A 26,720-nucleotide genomic window follows, 5' to 3' on the forward strand; every position below is an offset into this window, starting at 1 on the left:
ATGATTTTCTCCATGTAGATCAATTGATTGATGGATGGTATGAGTAAGGAGACTGAGAATGTCAATGATGGATCTTTCGAGGCGAAAACCATATTGTCTATCACTAATTAAGTTGTTGGATTCAAGATGTTTAACAATGTGCTTATTAATTAGTGTTTCAAATACCTTCCCAAAAGAATATGTGACAGCTGTTGGTCTGAAATCAGAGGGGTCAGACGAACTTCCTTTCTTCGGAATTGGGTGGATATTGGCTTCTTTCCATGAATTTGGGAATAAAGAAGTACGTGATCATAGTCTGAATAATTTAGTTAGAACAGAGGCATGTCTAGGGGAACACTTTTTCAAAACAATTGGCGGAATTCCATCTGGGCCTGGAGCTTTGTTGGTAGGGAAATTGTCTAGGATGGATTTTACGTATCTTGTCTGTACTTTAAGTGGGGCAATTTCGGGAGAGTCAAATTCTAGTTCTGGGACATTCTGGCTGGCATCCTCTATTGTGGAATTTCTGGTAAATGTAGTAGCAAAAATATCTGCTTTCTCACACGGGTCATTTGTAATGCTGCCATCTGAAGATTTTAGGGGTGGAATGGAAGATGACTTGTTAAAGTTATTATTAAAAGAATTAAGAGTTGACCAGAATATTCTATTGTCATCAGGGTTGTTAAGTAGCTATGATGGTTGGTTTTGAAGAAAGTTTGATTTAGCTAGATTTAATACAGCTTTTGCATGATTTCTAGCAATTTTAAATTGGGAGAGTGATTCAGCTGCTTTTTAATTTATGTATGAGTTATATGCTAATGCCTTTTGGGTTGTTGCTCTGGCACAGTTGCCATCAAACTATTTTGGAGAGTTCGATATTTTGGTGAACTGTTGACTTGGTATGAATAAATCCATACCAGCTAGTATTAAGTCACAAATGTGGGACTGGGTAGAACTGAGATCACTAGAGAAGAAAGACTGCCATGGAATGTCAGCAAAATAATTTCTAAATCCATCCCAGTCTGCCCTATCAAAGTGCCATCGGGTCACCCTGACAGGTTCAGAACGGGGAGGTGTGGGAGGGTTAGCTAATGAGGCTTTGATGAGATTGTGGTCAGAGGATCCAAGTGGTGACAGTACCTCTATCCTGTATTGATGTGGATTATTTGTCAAGAATAAATCCAAGAGATGGGCGTTATGGTCAGAATTATCAGGTATTTTGCTTGGTTGCTTTACCAGCCGGGTGAGATTAAACGATTCTGCAAACAGCTCACACTCTAGACCAGTGTCATCAGTCCTGGCAGAATGCAATAACCATTCAACATTATGTATGTTAAAATCACCCAAAATGGTAATTTCGGTGCTAAGGGCAAGGTTAAAGTTACTCAACTGTGTGGAAATGGAATCAAATATACTGGGTTCCAAAGATGCATTGAGGGAGCGATAAACTACACAAATATATTTGGTAATATTTTGACAATTTAGTTAATATAATGAGTAATCAACACTGGATGAAGTGAAGTTTAAAATAGTGTTAACTCCTTATTGGGATTTGATATAACAACAGGTGCCACCCTTGTTACGGAAGTTTGGAAGGAGATGGTAACCGGGAAAACAATATACACATATATATATATATATATATATATATATATATATATATATATATATATATATATATATATATATATATATATATATATATATATTTTTGTGTATATGTAAATGAGTGTGTGTATATGTGTGGGTGGGTGTGATTGTGTGTGGGTATGTGGGTGTGTGTGGGTGTTTTCCCGTTCCCGAGTACATGTGTGTGTATGCGCGTGCCGGCGTCTGTGTATGTGCGTCTTTCCGTGTGTGTGTTCGCTTTGGTGTGAATTAATGAGCACTTAATTGAAAAGGTCTGCCGTAATTCATGATAAACACAGACTAAGGGGATACAATCGATGGACTACTCTCTGTCCAGGTCAAGAATCTATTTGTGAATTCGGTATTATAACCAATACACCAGCAGGTTCCCTAGATACCTGAAGATAAAGAAAACTTTGGATTTATGCCTCTCGAGTAAACAACGGCCATTGATGCAGTTATTTTCTGTTAAGACAGAATCATCTTATTGAATACCTCCCACACTCGTCGTGTTGCATCCAACTCGCCAGGAATGCTGCTGAGAAACAGGGATTATGGGGATTCACACGGTGCCCAACGACCTGACTGGCCTGAGAATGAAACCCGAGTACTTTAAGTCCCTAGCTGGATGTGCAAACCAATATACCACTGTCTTCCCCAGATACATAATTTCAATACAATATCGTAACTGTTATGCGACGAATGTTTAACTCGACACTTCTGTGATTAACGTACCCATACGCTGGTGATGCTGAATGGAGACTCCACGACGAATTTTGATTTCATCTTCAGGCAGCTGGTATAATTGGGGTTGAAAATGGCCTCCCAGTGGTCATACAGGCCAGCCTCTGTCACCTGCAGTATTCTGGGAAATGGAGAAGATAGAAAGTGTCATGTTATATTACACAGTTTATCCAAGGAATATCTGTGAAAAGATGAAGATTAGTTCAAGACTAAACGGCACAGAAATGTTAAATATGAAGGGAATAAAACCTTTCAAGATGAGTTATAACCATCTTCACTATTTCTCTCATTGGTGTTTTTCATAAGAGTTAAATGAGTATGATATCTCTCATTAAACAAATTAAAATATGAAATGCACGCAAACCAACCCATTTTTCTAGCAATATACTAACTATTTTTGTGGTAAAGAGAAACAGGTGTATGAGAGTGTGAATTGCACTTTGGATATAACAAATAAATGTACAGTAGTTGCCGCTCCCTCGATCCTTAAGAGGGTGATGTATTTAGGCAAAGTGTAAATAAAGCTGGTAACAGAAGTTAGGAGCTGATGGATGGACTGCAGTTACGAAACATAGTGGCAGGAGAGTTGAGATCACTTACAGATTAGGTAAGCATTGCAAAGAATATGCAGAATGAGAAAATAGCATATGGAACTCCTGTTTTGTGTACTGTTTCCGAACTGAGGCTGAAGGAAATGAATTTTTTCGTAATAATTAGTTTTCCATAACTTTCAGTCATGTATCAGCCTTTGACGTCAGCTGGAATAAAATAAGAATTGACTCAACCATGAGAATGGTTAATGATTACAATATTAGCCCTCTCTGACTCCATGACTCACTCGCTACTGAATAAAATCGTCGGGTGTTACCTAGAATGGAGTTCTAAAACTAATTCGACAAAGAGAGGGTTAATGTTAGCAGTATGAAACCTCTCAAAATCCAGTTATTTGCACTCAGTTGGATACATCCGTCTGTCATCAGCTCAAGTATTACAGTATGCTTGAGTTGACTTGGCCATGAATGCTAATACATCAGAAATTCAGTTACACAATCTCTCTGTTCATCATTAGCTTCCAAACGCCCATCCATTTACCATTAAGTATACTGAGCTTAGACCTTCATCATATCCCTGTATCATCAAGGATCTTATTTCATGAATGTGAAGCGGGGGAAGGAGGAGGCGACTGCTTCGAACAATGCCTGTCGACTATGCAAAAATCTTTTAGGTGGGTAATTTTTCTTCCCCATTGAATACAACCTGTAACAGTGGATATTATATGTATATTTTTAACTGTACTGCTGGATGAACGAGGACAAGGAGAAACACTGTGGCTTACCAAATAATCCACTCTGATGTAGGTGTCATCGTTACAACGAACGACCTTTCACATACTCGGTTCACTATCTGCCGTAGTGTTATATTGCTGTTGACTGTTGCCTGTGTTGTTCGTAGGGGATCATTCACGCGGTGCTGCAGACATAAGTGGGCAACTGAGTTCTCTGGTTATACAAACAGCCTTCAACATTCTACTTCTCTCCCAGATGGAGGATGGAGGACTGCATCCTGCAGTCTACTGGGTTTGAGTCCAGATAAGCCTGTGTTGCGACAGTTACTACTGACTCACTATTGGTGTTATATATACTGGAAATGTTTCACAGCGCCATTAGTAAATTAAATGGAAGGAAAATACCCACTAATGAAAAAGTTGTTTATTCAGAAGATGCAAAAGTTTAAGCCCGAACTGAACCCTCTCTCTACCATTCACTTCGTTGGATGTTCCGCCACCAATCATACCTAAACTGGGTAGACGTAGAGTCGAAATTGTTGTGTAGTTAAACCTCTTCAGCAGACGAGGCATGTTTTGTTTTAATCTTTGAACATCCGGATTATTTTATTTCACTTAGGAGAAACTTTCTGAACTTAAGGGGTCAGAGAGCGTTCATTAACCCTTTCTATCTATCTATCTATTGCCAGACACCATAATCCGGTAAGGAGTGGCCATTTGACTCTTAGCTATTTGCTTTACAGGGAGGGGCACTAACCCTCCACCAACCCACTTGTTGACACGTAGAGATCACGTATGGTTTGGTTATATGGTTACCACTCAGCGTTGTAAATGGTTTCTTGGCTTACAGGAAACCATTTGGCTTGTCACTCAATGTAAAGCCACCTGTAATGAAAAGAAAAGCAATAAGAAGTGACAGGAAAGATGGGAGAAATAGGAAGAGAGAAGGGCAGGTACAGAAAAAGAATGATAAAGACTAAGGAAGAAATCGCCCTGTGAAAGTAAGACTGGAAATGAAGAGGTTAATAAACATTTCCATATATGTGTTTAATTTTTCCCCACATTGAAAAGGTTCCAGTGTTCTGATCTTTCCGTTCATGTTCATCCTATTACAGTGAACAGTTAACACTCCTCTGTCCACATACTCGTGTGACAAGAGAGAAGACCGAGGCTTACATTAACCTCTTCATTTTTATTTTTTTTTAACTCACCACTCCAGTAGTGAGTTACACTGTTCTTGCCATTATTATTATTATTATTATTATTATAAATCACCACACCAGTGGTATTTCTATTGTTCTTGTCAATATTATTATTATTATAACTCACCACACCAGTGGTAATTTATAATGTCTTGTCAGCTTTATTATTATTATAACTCACCACACCAGTGGTAATTTATATTGTTCTTGCCAATATAATAATAATAATAATAATAATAATAATAATAATAATAATAACAGTAATAATAATAATAATAATAATAATAATAATAGTAATAAAAATAATAATAATAATAATAATAATAATAATAATAATAATAATAACAGTAATAATAATAATAATTATTATTATTATTATTATTGTTATAGTGGTAGGTGGTGACGACCAGCATCCACTCACTTGATGTAGTGCTGCCTACTCCTTCCTTAGTCTTTATCATTCTTTTTCTGTACCTGCCCTCCTCTCTTCCTATTTCTCCCATCTTTCCTGTCACTTCTTATTGCTTTTCTCTCCATTACAGGTGGCTTTACATTGAGTGACAAGCCAAATGGTTTCCTGTAAGCCAAGAAACCATTTACAACTCTGGGTGGTAACCATATAACCAAACCATACGTGCTCCCTACGTGTCAACAAGTGGGTTGGCGGAGGGTTAGTGCCCCTCCCTGTAAAACAAATAGCTCAGAGTCAAATGGCCACTCCTTACGCGATTATGGTGTCTGACAATAGATAGATAGATAGATTATTAATATTATTTCTTACGAAGAAGAAAATTGCTATTGTTTGCTTACAGTAATTTCAAAGCTACGGCAATCATACTTGGTCATCTGAGTCCCCCAGCTTGCGGCTTCATACGTCCTATTATCATCCCCTTTCCAAGTACTGGTTTTCGAGGTACTGCCAAAAACCTATATACTGTAAGTAGCCCATTTGAGGATTCTCAGAAACCACCAAAGATACAGCCTTGAAGTTTTTGTGGGACAAAGTCAAGGTAGGGGAGCGGGTCTGATATGACTATGGATCAATTTGGGTCGGTAGTCTATGAGATCGCACAAGGGTCAAAGGAAAGTAGTTTGAGGTCATTTAATGCACAGTTTAAAAAAAATGATAGAACTGAGGCTACAATCCCCAAGCTTGGTACATTTATAGAACTTGATATGCCATGTTCGAATGACCTTGACCCAAGACTCAAGGTCACAGTCAAGGTCAAAGTAAGTTATTTCTTAGAGATTTCAACACGCCCTACCGAAGTAATCTCCCATACGTGGATTTGTACAGTACATATACTCACTTTGAAGCACATCACTCAAGGTTTAATTCGTATATATACTCTTTAGTATTTACAATATAAATCCCTCGTGGTCACCGAGGAGGACCCTGGTCCCCCGGAAGGTGGAGGTATGGTAGTGTTGATGGTGGTGGTGGTGGTGGTGGTGATGATGATGATGGTGGTGGTGGCGGCAGTGATGATGGTGATGATGGTGATGGTGGTGAATTAATAAAATTGCTAATGGCAATTTCTTTTATGTAGTAATTATTATTATTATTATTATTATTATTATTATTATTATTATTATAACTCACTGTTCTTGTCAGTGTTATTATTCATATTCTATTATCATTCTTTCATTCGAAGAAGTAAATTGCCTTGTATTTGCTGAATTTCAAAGTTACGGCCATCATACTTGGCCTTCTGAGTCCCCCAGCTGGCGGCTTAATATTACCAAGTATCATCCACTTCCCAGCACTGGTTTTCAAGTCACACCCAAAAATCAATAAAAACAGTCTATTCCCAGATTCACTGAAACCGATGAAGGTACAGACTTGAAATTTTTGCGGGACATAGCCAAAGTCGGTAAGCAGGTCTCAAATGACTATGGGTTCATTAGGGTCAGTAGTTTTTGAGACCGCCCATGGGTCAATGGAAAGCAGTTTTGGGTCACTGAGTGCACAATTTATAAAACCAAGATAGAACTGACCTACAGTCACCAAACTTGGTACATTTATAGAACTTGATATGCTTTGCATGGCTATCAAGTATTAACCCATTGGATCCCAGGGATGCTGGGCGAGGCATTGCACTGAGAGAGTACTAAGCGTACCGCCCTCCGCCTATTGGCTCATAGTCACGAAGCTCATAGGTCCCTGCCCGGGGGTTCCCTACTTTATAAAGACTTGAAAAGTCCCAGTTCTGTCCATTTCTCTGGACACTGGGCTCCAATGGGTTAAAGAGAGCGATAGGTTTGCCGGTCATTAACCCATTGGATCCCAGGGGTACTGGGCGAGGCATGGCACTGGGAGGGTACTAAGCGTACCGCCCTCGGCCAATCGGCTCATAGTCACGAAGCTCATAGGTCCCTGCCCAGGGGTTCCCTACTTTATAAAGACTTGAAAAGTTCCAGTTCTGTCAATTACTCTGGAGACTGGGCTCCAGTGGGTTAATGACCTTGATCAAAACTTAAGATCACAGCCAAAATCAAAGTTCCAAATTTGCTTATATTTTATGTACTGAGGTCACATGCACAAGACGGATGACCTTGTCATGTGGTGAGCTACTGAAATTACAAATGGCAATTCTCCTTTTCTAGTCATTATTATCACTCGTATTATTATTATTATTATTATTATTATTAATATTATTATTATTATTGGTATTATTATTACTATTTTCCTTTCTTACAAAAAAATAAATTGTATTCATTCAAAGTTACGGCCATGATACGTAGCCATCTGAGTCCCCCAGCTGGCAGATATGACTCAGTATTATCCAGTTCCCAGTACTGGCTTTCCAGTTACAGCCAAAAACCTACCTAAATAGTCTAGTCATGGATTCACAGAAACCGTTAAAGGTATAGACTTTAAATTTTAATGGGCCATAACCAAGGTAGGGAAGCAGGTATGAAATGATTGTTGATCCATTTGGGCCCGTAGCTTCTAAGATCACCAAGGTTTAAAGGAAAGTTGGTTGGGTTGTTGAATACACAGTAAAAAAAAAAAAAAAAAAAAAAAAAATAGAGTTGAGCTACATTCACCAGTTTTGGTACGGGAATAGAATTTGGTATGCAATGAATGACCTTGACCCAAAACACAAGATTACAACCAAGGTCAAAGTTCAACAATTGCTTATTTATTATGGAACATTATTTGTGAGCCCACTGAAATCATCCAGGTCCAAAGCTTTATTGGGGAACAAATCAGCCCCTGCAGTCGAACTGAGGAAGAATGTGACGACCTCATGTGGTGAGTTATTGAACCTGCTAACTGTAATTTCCATTTTTTAGCTATTGTTATTATTATTATTTTTGTTATTATTATTATCATTATTATTATATTTCCTACGAAGAAGTAAATTGCTTGTATTCGCTCGGTTTCGGAGCTACAGTCATTATACTTGGCCACCTAAGTCCCCCAGCTGGCGGTTTCATATGATCAAGTACAGTTGGGGAAGAAAGAAGCTGGACACAATTGGCGGCCTCTGGCAACAACTCCTACAGTAAACACGTAGATGGTAGTGGAAATCCATGAATGTAGGGGTAACGTTTGTATCGAAGTGTGTGATTGGTCGGCGCACCGCCGTCTGTCATTGCCATGTAGTCAAATATTGGAGAGGGTTTTGAGTATGAATACGCTATGTGGTAGATATAATAGATATTCACCCTGTGTCATAGGACATATAATATCTGAATCTGACAGCTGATTATCTATTAATTAATATCGCTCATATTTAGGGCACTGTGCAGCTGAAAGTATTTGTGCAGTCAAGAGCATCTGTCTTCACAATAGGTTCTCTATGAGATCGAACCCTCAGACCCTTGAATAAATCATAATTATTATCAAGTGCAATAGATAATATATTAGCGTGTTCGTTTGTATGCTTTGTAAACGAATATGTCATTGAAATACAACGTTGGTGCTGATAATCTTTATGACTTTGCTATGTTCTGAGTCAGCAGAAACGTTCCTTCTGTGAACGTGGACAGAGCTTCATTGAACACCATCCCTTACCGTGGCGGGGGTTGGAGGAACCGTGTACACACGCATGATTTATTAGTTTTTTCATTCAATTGCCAATGAAAAAATACTATGCAATTAACAGATGTTTGTTCCATCCATGATAACAAGAGACTGCTCCCTGATAAGACAGATATCTCTAATACTCAAAACATTCCTCTTTTTTCCCTCTCGAGTTGAGTTGTTGAGCTGATATGAAGTATAGCCTTTTCAACGGCACTTCTATCCCTATTGTTTCGCCCTACAACCTCTCTACCGAACTAGCCTCACATGAGCATCCCCTCCAAGCTAGCCTCATACGAGCACTTTTCTCCCGCATTCTCTTCCCTCACCTGGCCCAACCTTTCACATTACCAACATGTCAAGATAATTCCTAACATCCAGTTCAGTCACAGAATTTGCACATTGAGTAATGATCTATTATCCCACAGTTTTAATCAAGGAGATTCTAATGAACTCTTTTGGGGGCGAGTGCATTTTCAAGTTAGTGCAAATGTCCACACTCGTAGGTTACATGTTATCAGGTGATACGAGTTATGCACACTATAATTATTCATTCAGAAAACCTAATGGGTATGTGAACGTTTTATACTAGCTAACGCTACACGATTCTAGTTCATTTACAGGGCATCCTTGCATATTTATGGTTAACTCTTTCGCTGCGACTTTACTTCCTGTGACGTGTCTGGTGTCAAAGTAAATTATTAAAGTCACGTGCAGTAAAACCCTAAGCACTAAATGAAAGGTGACGTAAGTCTTAGAATGTTACTGAAATTACAATAATTTCATTTAGCATACACAATGTCTTTCCAAATAAGAAGTATATTTGTGATGCATTGAGTAAAAGTGTCACACACAGATTAAAGTATATTCCTTTTCACCTTGGACGATTTCACTCGTATAGCATACAAAAACCTTTACATTCGAAGCATCTTCTCCATAACGTATTTTTAAGTATATAATTGAAATATCAGTTGGTTGAATATACTACTATGCTTAACGGTAGACGATCTTGCTGATTGATTGGAACAATCTACCTTCAATAAGGACTATCCAGAGAATAAAGGTGATAAGGATAAGGTTCCCAACAGGCGAGTATTTTCAGTGATACAGTAATGTGCTACAATATTATATATGGCATATTATGAGTTTTTTTTTTTTTTCAAAACTTTATTATTAACAAAGTGCTCGAAACATTTATGTCGCTTAATGTTGCGAAAAACATAATCTTAGATATCTAGGAATTGTTTGACCATCGCCTTGTGGTATGACGACATTCGCTTCATGCACCTCGGAGGCACCAGCTGTCAAAATGAATTCGATTAAGATTGCTCAACGCGGCCACATTGTGGTTATGACAGACTCTGGCCAGACACCTTCAGAAATGTCTTGGGATCCCGGGATCTAGGGATATCTCGCACAACAGTGTATAAGTGGTAAAGAAGTTGGGATGAGGAAGAACGTCTTGATGACTGACAAAGGCCAGGACACTCCAAATAACTACACCAGCTGAGGATGAAGCTATACTTGGAGCAGCAGCCCCTTCACAAATGATGTCGCCATCAGGGAACAGCTGGGATTCGACATAACTTTAAGGACAGTGAAGAAAAAGCTACATGAATCTGGTATACACTATCGGACGCCCACTATCAAAGAAAAGCTCAGAGACACAGGGAACACCGACTTCGCTCTGCCCAACGGTATGCTGAAGAGAGATTGAATTTCTGGGAGCATGTCATTTGGAGCAATGAAAAGTCCTTCTGTTCAACATCACATAGGAAACTTCATTGTTTGCATAGAAATAATGAAAGGTAAGACTGTATGACTATTGATATCTAATGCTGAGACTGCAAACTGTTATGTGGTTTGTCATTCAGTTATTCCATTGTCTTGATTTTCAAGACCATTATTAAATAATGCTCTTGTAGATGAAGACAATGATTAAATTCTGATCAGTGTCTGTGGCTATCAAAGATGTTATTTGCTCTGTAAAAGACACACACACACACACACACACACACACACACACACACACACACACACACACACACACACACACACACACACTCTCTCTCTCTCTCTCTCTCTCTCTCTCTCTCTCTCTCTCATTGCCCTTATCTTTCCATCCGAGCTCCATCCCTTCTCTGTATCTCTTAACTACAGAACAACTGAATGCTATAACATGTAGTGTACCGTGATCGTATCTCTCCTACTGATTGTCCATCCGTTTATTACTCTTCATCTTTTATGTATCATAGCTGTGTACAGAACGGCAGAATATCCCATTAACATAAAAATCATGAACCAGGTATGCCGGCACTTACTTCTACGAGGTGGCCTGGAGCGATCATGTCACTACCAACTTATAGGGCTGGATCTACTTGCGCAGAGTAGGTGAGCTATTTGACATCTAGGGTCGTCTAACAGCAAACAAATACATCGAAATACTTGAAGAAGTAATGCTCCCTTCGGTGCAGACCTACGCACTACTGGTACCCTATCTGGAGAGGATCATTTTTGCGCAGGACAACTGTCCCATACACACTGCTCGACTGGTCAAGCAAAGCATGCTTCAGTCCAACTGAAAACATATGGGCAAATATTATTAATGTGTGCGAGCCAGCACAGGAACGAATATCACATGAACTAGTGCTGCACGCCCATAGAGAATGGGAAGTCCTCACTGGAAGTCTGAACTGGTGTTCCAGCACGTGGCTTCTGTTCCCAAATGGCTGCGGGATGTAACTGAGAGGGGCGGAGGCTGGACTGACCATTGACAGGAAGGAAATGTGAGCTCGAGAACATGGCATGGTTTCCTTGCATGTTTGAGTGTTTGTATGTGTAATTAGTTATGACTGAAATATAAGAAACCATGTTATGATGTTTTTAACTGGAACCTTTTTGTCATATTCGGAACAGCACAAATTTACATGAGAATAAACTTCCCCTTTACCATATTGAAGAATCATAATGAAGGTCAACAAGTGAACTGTAGCTACATGATAGATTAAAACAGGTCATAAGACTATAATCCGAGATATATCGCCCCATAACAAATTGGAAACCAATGCTGTAATAATTGAAGTAGAGCACGATTCCAAAGTTCGTGCAGGGGGCTGATGGCCTGGCACCATAACTGTGTGGAGTATTTAAAAATCTGTTGTTTCGTGTTACCCGCATATTTCCCTGCAAACTACTGCTCAACGTTTATCACATTATCAATCCAACTGGTGTAGGAAAGCAATAATTCCTAATAATTACTCGTGAGTATCCTTCTTATGCTTCTACTGCGCCTGTTCTGTCCTCGGATACAAGGTGAACGCACACCCTCCATTCTTTTCGATATGTGATGCAGACTAGCTAGCTTCAAATTACCTCAACCTATTATGATATGAAAAGTATGTGACTTATCATGAGTGAAGCACAATAAATGCTGTAGGACCCATAGACGTCATTTTCATGAACATAAGTTACAAAATCACACATAAGGTTTTGGGATTAAAATAAACAGTTACAAGAAAATAAGCTAAACACAGAAGTCATGTATAATACTGTAGCTCATTACTGCATCGTTGGAAATACTCGTTTGTTGATAACCTTATCCGTATCACCTTTATTCTTAGGACAGTCCTTCTGAAGGTGGATTGTTCCAAGGTATCAGCAAAATCGTCTACTGTTAAGCATATTAGTATATTAAACCTTTTGCTATTTCAGTTATAAACTTACGAATACGTTAAAGAGAAGATGCTTCGAATGTAAAGGTTTTTGTATGATACTGTATACGAGTGAAAAAAAATATACTGTAATCCGTGTGTGGCACTTGTACTCAATGCATCATAAATTTACTTATTATTTGGAAAGACATTGTGTGTGCTAAATGGAATTACTGTAATTTCAGTAACATGCTTAAGCTTACATAACCTTTCATTTAGTAATAAGGGCTTTACTGCACGTGACTAGTAATTACCAGCGAGATGGCGAACCTGGTATTGTTTTCAATTTGTCTGTCTGTGTGTGTATCTGTTAGCGCGATAACTTCGCAACAGCTCAAAATACCGTCACAAAATTATACAGGTGTGTAATAGGGATGAAAATCTCCTACGAGTTCGAAACTGGTGAAAGTAGTTCAAGGTCTGTGGGTCTGCTAGCATGATAACTTCGCAACCCCTCAAGATATCAAAAATAAATAAATAAATAAATACAGGTGTGTTTGTTGGGATGAAAATCTCATACAGTTTCGAAATGTCAAGGTCATATTCCAAGCTGGGCTAGACATGTATCGGCTCGCCGGGAAGCCTCTTGTTTACTCTACCACCAGACAAATCATAGGAAGAAAACTCACAGTGAAAGAGTTAACCATAAATATGTAAGGATGCCCTGTAAATGAACTAGAATCGTGTAGCGTTAGCTAGTATAAAACGCTAACATATTCATTAGGTCTTCTGAGTGAATAATTATAGTGCATATAACTGGTATCACCTGATAACATGTAACCTAAGAGTGTGGACATTTGCACTAACTTGAAAATGCACTCACCATAAAATGAAATCATTAGAATCTCCTTGATTTAAACTGTGGGATAATAGATTATTACTTAAAGTGCAAATTCTGTGACTGAGCTGGAAGTTAGGAATCATCTTGACATGTTGGTGATGTGAAAGGTTGGGCCAGGTGAGGGAAGAGAATGCGGGAGGAAAGTGCTCGTGTGAGGCTAGCTTCGAGGGGATACTCGTGTGAGGCTAGTTCGGTAGAGAGGTTGTAGGGCGAAACAACCAGGACAGAAGTGCCGTTGAAAAGGCTATACTTCACCCTGCCAACTCACCAACTCAACTCGAGAGGGAAAACGTGTGACGGACATCACATAAGAGGAGTGTTTTGAGTATCAGAGATACCTGTCTTATCAGGGAGCAGTCTCTTGTTATCATGGATGGAACAAACATCTGTTAGTTGCATAGTATTTTTTCACTGGCAGTTGAATGAAGAAACTAATAAATCATGCGTGTGTACACGGTTCCTCCCACCCCCAGCACGGTAAGGGATGGTGTTCAATGAAGCTCTGTCCACGTTCACAGAAGGAACGTTTCTGCTGACTCAGAACATAGCAAACTCATAAAGATTATGAGCACCAACGTTGTATTTCAATGACATATTCGTTTACAAAGCATACAAACGAACACGCTAATATATTATCTATTGCACTTGATAATAATTATGATTTTTTCAAGGGTCTGTGGCTTCAGTCTCATTGATCCACACTCGACAGATGATCTTAACTCCACAAATACTTTCAGGGGCACAGTGCTCTAAATATGAGTGACTAATTAATACACCTAATCAATTGCTAAGTGTGTATAATAATTAAGATATTATATGTCCTATGACACAGGGTGAAAATCTATTATATCTACCACATAGCGTATTCATACTCAAAACCCTTACCAATATTTGACTACATGGCAATGACAGACGGCGGTGCGCCGACCAATCACACACTTCGATACAAAAGTTACCCCTCCATTCATGGATTTCCACTACCACCTTCGCGTCTACTATAGGAGTTGTTGCCAGAGGCCGCCAGTTGTGTCCAGCTTCTTTCTTCCCCGACTGTACCAACCACTTCCAAGTACCAGTATTCGAGTAACAGCCAAAAGCCTATAAAAATAGTCTTTTCAAGTTTTCTCAGAAACCGCTAAAGGTACAACCTTGAAATTTTTGCGGAACATAGCCAAGGTCGGGGAGCAGGTCTGAAATGACTATGGGCCCATTTGGGCTAGTAGTTTCTGAGATCGTCCTGGGGTCAATGGAAAGTAGTTTGAGATAATTGAGTGCACAATTAAAACAGAAAAAAAAAATTGAGCTAAAATCACCAAACTTCGTACATTTAAAGAACTTGATATGCTATTCATGGTTACCTAGAATGAATGACCTTGACCCAAGACTTAAGGTCACAGCCAAGGCAAAAGTTCAAAGTTGCTTCTCAAAGATTTCAATGGGCTCTACCGAAGTAATCTCTCGTAGATGGTTAGTTCGTACATAATACTGTTCTCTGAAATATCAATGAAGGTTTAGTACATATATATACCCATTGCTATTTAAAAATCCCACTTGGTCCCCGAGGCGGGAAGGGAGAATCCCATTCCCCAGAAGCGAGAGTACTGATGATTGTGGTGGTGGTGGTGATGGTGGTGGTGGTGATGATGACGATGGTGGCGGTAGTGATGTGCTGGTGATGGTGATGATGATGGTGATGGTGGGGAATTACTGAAACTGCTAATGGCATTATCTATTTTGTTATTATTATTATTATTATTATTATTATTATTATTGTTGTTGTTGTTGTTCTTGTTCTTCTTCTTCTTGTTCTTGTTCTTTTTCTTGTTCTTGTTAATATTATCGTTCTATGGAAGATTTACAACACTGCCATTTGCGTACCGTTTGAGCTGCAGCCTTCATTCTTTTGCCCTGTTATAGTACTTCCTGGCCACTTCATCTGTCCAAACATCCTCCTGATCTGACAACCTGAACTTAGGTAGGATCCATGAAAAAAAAAAAAAAAAGTGACCCTAAAGCTCTTGAACCACTTACTCTAAGTTAGAGGACCTAAATTTTTATGGCATATACCTGAGACATGGCCAGACTGCAGTGCTTCATATAGTCCAGACTGGATCATTATTCTGAAATCGCCTACAATCCAGTACTTTGGACTAGCATGAAAGAGAGAAGTCATCTGATTTTATATGAAAGAATACACTTGGTGTACTTAGATTTTGATGACCAAAGGTCACATGGAGAGGATCACTGACCTTGACTTCAAGGTCCCTTTATAACTCGGTTTCTTGTATGCAATGGCTGTAGGATGTTTTTCTGTACCAAAATTGTCCATGGACAATTAGATATTATTATTATTATTATTATTATTATTATTATTATTATTACTGCTACTACTACTACTACTACTACTACTACTACTACTACTACTATTATTATTATTATTGTTATTATTATTATTATTATTATTATTATTATTATTATTATTATTATTATTATCATCTTTATTATTATTATTATTATTAATATTATTATTATTATTATTATTATTATTATTATTATTATTATTATTATCATTAGCCGCCCGCATGTAGGTGGAGGACGGTGTCACGAATCAATTCGCGACATTTCCTTTTTGTGAGAAGCCACGAACTATTAGTGGAAAACTCACTGTGTATCGCTCAGTTAACCGTTTCTCTCTCCATTCCGGGGTATACTTTTCAAATAATTCGTCACCGTTTTCAAAAAGTGACCGATTTAATGCACGTCACTAAGTGCGCTACTGAGCGATACAATTATTTCTTTATCGTTTGCCTCTGCTTCATTCAACCGTTAGCCACGCCTTCTTCCGGTGGCCTGTGCGTACTGCTTATGCATTATTTGAATTCAGTCTTGTGTTTGCTGTGACGGAGAAAGGGTCTGTGCTCAGAAGTGGAGAGGTCAGCTAGCACCCCAAGCTCCATTAGTACAGTTAATCCCGGTACTCCCACCTTAGTGGTGATACATAGTATTCATCGACTGGTATTTCTTTTGTGTATTTTGTAGTTTTAAGAGCTTAGTTAAGGTGTTTTTCCTAGGCGTAAGTATTTAGCTTCTGTGTGAGTGAGCGAGTGCGTCTCATTGATTTGATTTGAAATGTAATGTTAAATTTATTTTTGTGATTAATAAATTTAACAGTTCTATTTCTTGAGCTTAATGTAGAGTAAAAATCTTGTTTCATTTCTCCATAATTAAGCTTATTTCCCATATAGCTCCTAGCTTGCATAAACGTTTTACTATTCATAACTGGTACTTAGACCAGTCTTGTTGTATTAACTTAAAATCCGTTGTGCCAGGAGTTAATGCATCAGCAAGAACCTGATGTTATTATTATTAGTATTAGTTATTTATTGTCAGGGGTGATGTAACTTTCTCCAGAGGCTAACAGTACAGTAATTCAGCAATTGTGAGTAATTAGTCTCTGCTGTGTACTGTTGAGAAAGTTTATAAATTCTCGTTCTTAGAGAATCGTGCACAAGCCAGCGTAAAGTAATCGTTGCTTGATGTAGCAAGACAATCATTGTCTCTGCGCTTCAATAGTCAGCAGTTAGTAGGCGAGACATCAGGTCTGCACCTACGTTATCACTTCCCTTGATGTATCTCACAACAAGGTTAAACTGCTGTAAATACAGTGTCCAGCGTGTCAATCTTGCATTAGCCGTCTTGGTCGTGCTAAGACTAGTGAGTGGCATATGGTCAGTTTCCAGAACAAATGATGCCCCAAATAAATAATAATAATATTTTTTAACACCATCAACCACAGCCAAGAGTTCCTTCTCAACAGTACTGTAATTCCTCTCGGCAGGTTTTAGCCTACGGCTGTGGTATGCCACTGGGAAGATTCCACCTTCCGATTCCTGCATCAATACAGCACCTACTCCATCTTGTGAAGCATCAGTGCGCAGTATGAAAGGTTTGCTGGAATCAGGCAACTGCAAAATGGGCTCCTTGCACAACATATTCTTGAGGGTGGCAAAAGATCTCTCTTGTGCTTCTCCCCATTCAATGGTGTTTGGAGCATATTTCCGTAGCACTTCGTACAACGGTTGGGCAATGAGAGCAAAGTTGGGAATAAAACTCCTATAATATCCCACTAGGCCAAGAAATGCCCTAACCTGTTTCTTGGTCACGGGTCTCGGGCTTCTTTAACCTTCCTGATCTTGTCACCCTGACACCTGCAGTGATTGTTGCCAACAATATGACCAAGGAACTCCACCTCACTGTGAGCAATCTTGCATTTGCTAGGCTTCACAGTCATGTTGAAACTCTGGAGTCTACTGAAGACAATTTCCATGAGTCTGAGGTGCTCCCTCCAATGTGGCGGAATGAACGAGGACATCGTCAACGAACATCTCTACTCCTACAATACCATGGAGCACTTGTCTCATGGCACGATTGAATACTGCTGGGGAATTGGTAAGTCCGAATGGGAGGACTTTATACTGGTACAACCCCCTAGGAGTAGCAAAGGCAGTGAACTGACGACTCTCAGGATGAAGGGGAATCTGGAAGAATCCCTTCGCTAGGTCAAGCTTCGTGAAATATCGTGACCCTGCCAGCTTGGAGAAGATGGCAATATGGTCACCCATTGGCTCAGCATCCACTTTGGTGATTGCATTGAGCCTTCTATAGTCGCCACATTATTTACTGTGTCATTTTACACGTAGGTACAGTTACACTACAACTGTCACACCTACACCGTGTATTACATACACCACGCTACACAACAATTAGTTGTCAGTGTAAATGTAGCGAATTTTCGCTCAGTTTCACATGAGTACAGGATTTTCACCGTCGTCACGGAGTTTTTCCCTCAAGCTTGCTTCTATTAACGTAAATACGAGGTTTTTTCGCTCACTGGCGACTGCGATTTTCTCCTGTAGCAGGATAGCACACACACCACAGTGTGAATCTTGTGTGACTGAGTTAGGATTTATATATATATATATTGAAATCTTTCTTCTGAAGGAAGAAAGATTTAATTTTCATGTGGCGTAATGTCACGAATCAATTCGCGACATTTCCTTTTTGTGAGAAGCCACGAACTATTAGTGGAAAACTCACTGTGTATCGCTCAGTTAACCGTTTCTCTCTCCATTCCGGGGTATACTTTTAAAATAATTCGTCACCGTTTTCAAAAAGTGACCGATTTAATGCACGTCACTAAGTGCGCTACTGAGCGATACAATTATTTCTTTATCGTTTGCCTCTGCTTCATTCAACCGTTAGCCACGCCTTCTTCCGGTGGCCTGTGCGTACTGCTTATGCATTATTTGAATTCAGTCTTGTGTTTGCTGTGACGGAGAAAGGGTCTGTGCTCAGAAGTGGAGAGGTCAGCTAGCACCCCAAGCTCCATTAGTACAGTTAATCCCGGTACTCCCACCTTAGTGGTGATACATAGTATTCATCGACTGGTATTTCTTTTGTGTATTTTGTAGTTTTAAGAGCTTAGTTAAGGTGTTTTTCCTAGGCGTAAGTATTTAGCTTCTGTGTGAGTGAGCGAGTGTCTCATTGATTTGATTTGAAATGTAATGTTAAATTTATTTTTGTGATTAATAAATTTAACAGTTCTATTTCTTGAGCTTAATGTAGAGTAAAAATCTTGTTTCATTTCTCCATAATTAAGCTTATTTCCCATATAGCTCCTAGCTTGCATAAACGTTTTACTATTCATAACTGGTACTTAGACCAGTCTTGTTGTATTAACTTAAAATCCGTTGTGCCAGGAGTTAATGCATCAGCAAGAACCTGATGTTATTATTATTAGTATTAGTTATTTATTGTCAGGGGTGATGTAACTTTCTCCAGAGGCTAACAGTACAGTAATTCAGCAATTGTGAGTAATTAGTCTCTGCTGTGTACTGTTGAGAAAGTTTATAAATTCTCGTTCTTAGAGAATCGTGCACAAGCCAGCGTAAAGTAATCGTTGCTTGATGTAGCAAGACAATCATTGTCTCTGCGCTTCAATATTATTGAATATAAATATCAATTTAAATAATATTTAACCATTTATATCAAAATTACAGATCTATTTTAAAAACCCCGTGACAGACGGATTAAGTGATTGGTCTGTTAGTGCTTGTCTGTGCACATTAGGGTTATAACTTTTTTATATTTTTTTCAAAAAAAAAAAGGTAGCTTGTATCATAAACTGATGAACTTTTGTTTAAAAACAAAGAAAAAAAAAACTTATTTCTCTCAATTTAAAAAAAAAGGTCACCCCCAAATAAAGAAATGGATTACCATATATTTAACGTTACCACACGCAAGATTTATCACTTAATCTTTATATAAATTATTTATAACTTTATAGAGTTGCACAGACGATTTTAGAACTGTTTTGAACTTTTCAGTTTGCAACGTTCTAGTATGGTTTAACATTGTTTAGAACATTCTCGAGTAATCTAAATATAAAACGGGTCGCAGATTTCGGCATCAAACAATTATCTTCGCAGTTTGCAGGTGAACAGTCAGCAAAATAATTGCTTAGTGTGTTACTGTTATATGTTAAATATATTTGTTTTCCAGAGAAGCATGATGTCACACAAATGAAACGATACTATCGTGCAGAAGAACAAGGATGTCTGGACCAATAATTAGGTGTGGTTCCAGCAGTCACAAGAAGTATAATGCCTTTGGAAGAATCTTCATTAGAAGAAAAACCAAATGCAAGTTGCTGGACATTACCAATTTCTTGGAGCAAAAATCAAATTAAGAAGTTACAAAATTATCAGAGAATAAATTGAACTTTCAACATGTGTCAGATCAAGCAATATAAGCAAAGCTTGACTAGGTGTGTCGAGGGGAAAATATGATGCCCTAAATAAAACTTTTTGATTTCACAAATGTAAACTGTCAATGGTTATCCACTGAAGATAAACAACTCTCTCATCTGCAAGTGCAAAACAAAGGAGAAGTGGGATACTCAACAGGTCAAGTTGTAAGTAAGGAAACCACTCATCCTTCAAAAATAGGAAAACTGCCTGATGAACCTATATTACCATCAACATCGTACGATCTTTCATCTAGTGGTAGTTGCACTGAATATAGTTGCACAACTGTTCATCCTTCAAAAAGAGGAAAACTGCCTGATGAACCTATATTACCATCAACATCGTACAATCTTTCATCTAGTGGTAGTTGCACTAAATATAGGTGCACTGAATGTGATGACAGGACTATAAGGATGAAGATGAGACTAATCATCCACCAACCAGAAAACATAACAGAAATTGCAACTAACTTGGTGACATCCACTTGAGTATCGACAAATAAATCTGCTAAAATATGTAAGCAATTGTCATATGATGGTACTGGCATTCCAGATCCAAGTCAAGCAGCAATTTACAAGTCAATGTACAATAAGGCTGCTACACTGAAGGAGGAAATGATTGAAAAGTTACGGTTGGAAACATGGTCTTTGCAGATAGAAAGCGGATTGATGAAAATGAGTACCAGGTAATACTACTTAAAAATGAAAGAACCGAAATAAAATTGGATGAATTCCATTTGGAAAATGGCAAGGCTGAAACTATTGCTAAAAGAATTGCAAAAGCTACTGATGAATACAACTGGGCATGCAATAAAAATGATCATTGCTGATACAACTAGCATTGACAGTAAGAAAAAGAGTGGAGTTGTTGTCAGACTACAACAAATATTCTCGGATAAGAGTTTCAACAAACCACAATTTATCGGCTGTCAGCATCACATTTTGGACAGGATTCTCCGTTTGGTGATGGACAAAGAACTTGGCACTAACACCAATTCTCCAAACATCGAATATCCATTTGTGTGTCAACTAATAAAGAATTATGATAAACTAACATCACAGTTTGTTAAGTGAACAGAAGAGATCCTCGATAAGTCAGGATGGAGAGATGACATGAAGTTTTTGTACCATTTAACACGAGTGTTTAGATTCTTTGAAGAAAAAGGGCATTTTCCTTTGATTAACTTTCATAAAATTCCAAATATCAGTAATGCGAGGTGGATTTCAAGAGCAATTCTCGCTGTCTTTCCATTCATTCTTGTTCCTACAACAAGGAAGACTTTGGAGAAGATATGCAGATTCATTTCGTACGAATGGGCAGAGTACTGGTTTACTTATCAGATGTACAATGAAAATGACTTCAAGAATTTGTCAGAAATATTAAAACCTTACAAAAAAAGCACTAAATTCATTGCAGAATCACTGCAAGCAGGAGTTATCCTTACACAAGATACCAAGATGTAATCAGTGTGCAGAACGTGCGATCAAAGTGATGCACGAACTTTATGTTGCCTGCAGAAACAGAGCCAAAGTGCAACTTAGATTTATTCTAGGTAATAAACAGTGATTTTGAGTATTAATGCATTTGTATAAGCTCTTTTGTTTTCTTTATTATTATATATGTATATATACACTTACAAAAATCGAATGTTTTATTTCGGGGTGACTGAGAGGAATAAGGGCTTTTTTCTTTGTTTTTAAGCAAAAGTTCATCGACTTGAGGTACAGGAACATAAGGCTGTAAAAAAAGTTATAACCCTAGTGCGCATGTGTGTGTCTGCATCCTGAACACTATTCTGGACACGATACCTCCTGAACCTGTTGCAGGATTTCGACCAAACTTTTGTCAGTGATGCAGTATGAGAAGATGATGAACTTATTAAGTCACCTAGGTCAAATAGCCAAAGATCAAGGTCATATGCTGTCGATTTTTCTATGCATGGAAGAAGGAAGCAAAAGCCAGAAGAATGCTAAATTCTTCCCTCAAAAAAAAAAAAAAAAAAAAAAAAAGAGATAGCAGAGAGCCAACTAAAGATCTGTTCATTTCGAAATGCCTGGACACACTGCGTTTGAAAGACTAGAGGTCATAGACAGTAGGAAACACAGATAAAGGAAGACAGTTCCAGAGTTGACCTGTTACATACATGAAGTAGTGGAAGTAACGGTTAACTTTTGCATTAGAGAGTTGGGCAGAAAAGGGATGAAAGTTTATTGCCAGACAGCTGCTATGCACCTGCCGTAGTGGTGGAGGGATGCAAGCAGACAGTTCAGAGAAGTAGTGACCATTGAAGTTGCAAAGGAAAAGAGATAAAGATGCAACAGTGCATTGAAGAGACAGGTTGAAGGAAGCCAGTAAGAGGAGGAGAGTTAATGAGACAAAAAGCCTTTGACTCCAGCTTGTTGGCAAGAGCTGTATATGGGGAGCCTCCCCATAAATGAAAGCTGTACTATACACAGGGGTGAATAAAATAAGCGTATAAAGTCAACATCTGTGAACAGGTTAAGAGAACATGGAGAAGGCTTAGCACACGTAATCTCTTGGAAGCAGATTTACAAGTTAGGTAATATGATCTTTCCAATATACATCGCAAGAGAAAGAAACCCCAAGCATGTTTAAAGATGATGCACTATTGAGTTGAATAAGGTTTAATATTAAAGGATGCTCCTGTGGAAGATTCTGACGAGTTGAAAGATGTAAGAAATGAGGGTTTGAAGCATTAAAAACAATAAGATTGCTTTTACCCCAGTCAGAGATATAGGCCAATTCAGACATTCTGTGTGCCATACCTCATCCCATGTTTGTTGAAGTAACTGCTGAGATGGACGCTGTGGGAAATGAATGGAAAGATGAAGGGTGGAGTCGTCAGCGTATGAGTGGATAGGGTTAGATATACAGCTTAAAAGGTCACTGATAAACAGAAGGAAGAGAGTTGGTGATAGCACAGAACCCTGAGGATTGGCACTATCGATAGCTCTAGGAGAAAAACGGGGGCCGTCTACAACAGCGGCTACAGAACGACCAGAAAGGAAGCTAGAGATGAAAGCACAGATAGAAGGACCGAAACTGTAAGAGGGCAGTTCTGAAATTAAAGATTTATGCCACACTCGATCGAAAGCCTTTGAGATATCAAGTGTAATGGTAAAGTTTTTGCCAGAGTCCCGAAACGGGGATGACTAGAGTCTGAAGGTGGGTGAGGAGATCGCCAGTGGAGTGTCCCTGGTGGAACCAGTACTAACGATCAGAAAGAAAGTTGTGATAGGAAAGGTATTTTAATGTTTTTTTTTTTTTTTTGGGGGGGGGTAAGAATTGATTTAAAAGAACTGAAATACAGGATGTTAAAGCAATTGGGCGATAGCTAAAGGGTTGAGTATGGTCAACCCTTCCTTGGGACTGGATGAATGAGAGCAAACTTCCAGCAAGAAGGAAAGGTCGAAGTTGATAGACAAAGGATAAAGAGTTCACCCAGGCACTCTGTAATCACAGATGCACAGTTCTTAAGGACAGTAGGATGGACACCATCTAGCCCATATACCTTGTTATTATTGAGGCCAGTGATGGCATAAAATAAATAAGTTAAAGAGATATTGATGTCAGCTATGAGGAAATCAGAGGGAGGAAGTGCTGGAGGAACAGCACCAGGATCGTCTAAGGTGGAATTGGAGGAGAAAGTCTGAGCAAAGAGTTCTGCTATATCAAAAGAAGAAACAGCTACAGAATCGTCAGAGTGGAAAAGAGGAGGGAAAGATGAAGTGGTAAAGTTGTTAGAAAGGTTTTTGGGAAAGTGCCAGAATGAGCGGGAATAATTTGAGTTGGAGAGGTCTGAGCATTTAGTAGGAATGAAATTATTTTTCAGCAGAGTGCAGAATAGACAGCACAGTTCCGGGCAGAAACTTAAAATAGATGAGTTTCAGGGGTGGGTTGGCTCCAGTTCCTTTTGTAGGCCCTATTCTTGTTGTGGGCAGCATTATGACAAGCGTGATTAAACCAATTTTTTTGCATTAATCACTGGATAAAGGAAAGGAATGTATGCTTCCATGTCCTAGAGAGTACCCTCCATAATGTGCAAGGCACATTCAAATGGTTCTCGGTCATGGAAGCTATAATCATTCCATGGAAAATCAGACAAATACTGTCTGAGGGCCTCCTAATCAGCAGCCCAAAAGTCCCACAGCCACTGCTTCTTGGGAATGTGTGTACGCCTTACAAGAGCAATAGGACAGGTTAAACTGATAAGGTTATGATCAGTGGGGCTCAACGGAGAGAAAAAATTAACAGTGTAAGCAGAAGGACTAATTATAGGAAAGACACCGAGAGGGTAAATATGTTGGAAGTCTCTCCAAGGCGGTCAGGGATACAGGTAGGGTGTTGTACAAGCTGTTGTAGGTCTTTAAGGACAGAAAATCTGTATAGAATAGAGAATTCAGAATATTCAAATTCAGGAACACAAGAACAAGGTATGTGTTTGTGTACATATACACAACAGCCACCTTTGACACTGAAATTGAGTATAGAGAATGTAGGAGGATACAGAGAAGTGTTTGCTAACAGTTGCCTCAGGAAATGGGCGTGATATCTCTTGAACCTGTTGAAGGATTTCTACCAGACGTTTGTCACTGCTACAGTATGAAGAGACGATGACCTGATTAGGTCAGGAAGGTCGATAGTCAAAGGTCAAGGTCAAATGGGTCCAACTAAGATTGTGGGCGCGATATCCCCTGAACCCCTAGACAGATTTTGACCAAACTTTGTTGGTGAATCAGTATGAAGGGACGATGAACTGATTAGTTCAGCAAGGTCAAAGGGGTTGAAGGTCAGGGTCATTTGGGTGTGGGGGCGATATCTCCCGAACCCCTCGACATTTTTCGACTAAACTTCGTCAGTGAACTAGTATGAAGAGACGATGAGCTGATTAGGTAAACAAGATCAAGAGGTCAAAGGCCAAGGTTAAATGGATGTGGGCTTGATATCTTCTGAACTCATCATTGGATTACAGCCAAACTTTTGTGAGTGATAGTGTATGAAGGGACGATGAACAACCTCGGCCAGCAAGGCCAAGAGGTCAAAGTTCAAGGTCATATGGGGTTCACTTAGTTTATCATTATTCTTATTTCAGCCATGCTTTTTTCTCACCTCCCTCCTTCCCTCCACCTGTCTTACATGTCTACGGATGTGGGTCGATGCAGTTTCCCAAGATTGGCAGCCCAGGAATCAGCGGCCCTCCCTCTGTTCTCTCTCTTTCTCTCCTGTGTGTGTGTGTGTGTGTGTGTGTGTGTTCTCACTGGCTTAGGGACTCATTAGCGTCTCTTCTCCAATGATTTACTTTACATATTACACCTATAAAAGGCTTAGGCATCAATATGTATAAACATTTTGACAAGGGGAAAGGGTAGGGAATAACTTAAAGAAAATATGAATCAATGATGTGCAGGGGTGGTGCGGGAAGGGATAGGGCTGGAAAGAGGGAAGGAGAGGGAAGAGCTGGGCAGGGACTTAGTGCCAAATTTTCCATCCCAGTTCGGGATTTTCGGGGATGACCAGCCAGCACGGCAACCTGTTTACCCATCTTGGCCCCAACTAATTGCTTCTCTGTCCTCCTTCCGGCTTCATGCCTTTGCCTTCTCCCACCTGGCCAGCTCCAGTGAACTTTCTCCCCCCCCCCCAACCAAAACCTCCATCAGGAGTGACTGACTCAGTCCCTCAACCCATCTTAGATGGTGATGGTGGGATGAACTGATTAGTTAAGTAAAGTTACTGAGGTTGCATAGCAAGTCCGTGCACAAGGCTTGAAGGAGGCATACCGAGCAATGCTTTGTGTCTACAGCTCTGGGCTCGAGTTCTTGGCTTATAATTATTATTATCGTACAGTAGCTAACTTTAGACAAACTGATTGGGCTTGGAGAGAGAGATCTGGTTATGAAGATGTTAATGGAAACTGTATGTATCCTCACTACAAATGGTCTTCAGAATTAACAAAATCCTTTGAAGGTAGTTTGGAAGAAAGAAATCATATAAATCAACAACTGAATACCAAATAGTTGCACGAGGGAGCAATTTCTGTTGTAAATCCCAGCCTTCCACTAGAATAAGATTCACAGTAGTCGGCTTTTAATTCAGTCCTCAGTTGTATTACTGGGTGGACTGAGAAAGGAGGAAACCCAAGAATTTGACTTACTCATTATTTGAACTTTGATTCCTCTAATTATGAGTTGAATGTACTAAGCAGTCCAAAACTGGTTCCCACTTTCATAGGCCTATTCTGTCCAACTGGTATTCTCAACAGTGCCAAATCCACCGACCCTTCCCACACCATCCAGTCCCCCAACTCCTCCCATTCCAACCCATCCTAATCCACCTCAACCCTTACCTCCATCACACCCTCCTCCTACACCTTCCCCTCCACCCACACCACCTCCTCCCCCGTGCTGCAGCAGCCAACACGCATCGCACACACGGCATAAACATTCTTCAGTTAAATATAGATGGCATAAACA

At 39.3% G+C, this 26,720-nt stretch overlaps 1 protein-coding gene across 1 annotated transcript in view; it reads right to left on the reverse strand.

The window, feature by feature from the left end:
• The window catches only part of LOC145391436 (uncharacterized), a 192,425-nt gene that overhangs the window by 73,859 nt on the left and 91,846 nt on the right, over positions 1-26,720 (reverse strand). The window contains exon 12 of the mRNA XM_080266049.1: positions 2,344-2,473. Coding sequence (XP_080122175.1) covers positions 2,344-2,473 — 130 coding nt within the window. The remainder of the gene's footprint in view (positions 1-2,343; positions 2,474-26,720) is intronic.

This window comes from Coenobita brevimanus, chromosome 18 (assembly GCF_032717465.1).
Source record: "Coenobita brevimanus isolate Jiangsu-jjx chromosome 18, ASM3271746v2, whole genome shotgun sequence".
Lineage (NCBI taxonomy): Eukaryota > Metazoa > Arthropoda > Malacostraca > Decapoda > Coenobitidae > Coenobita > Coenobita brevimanus.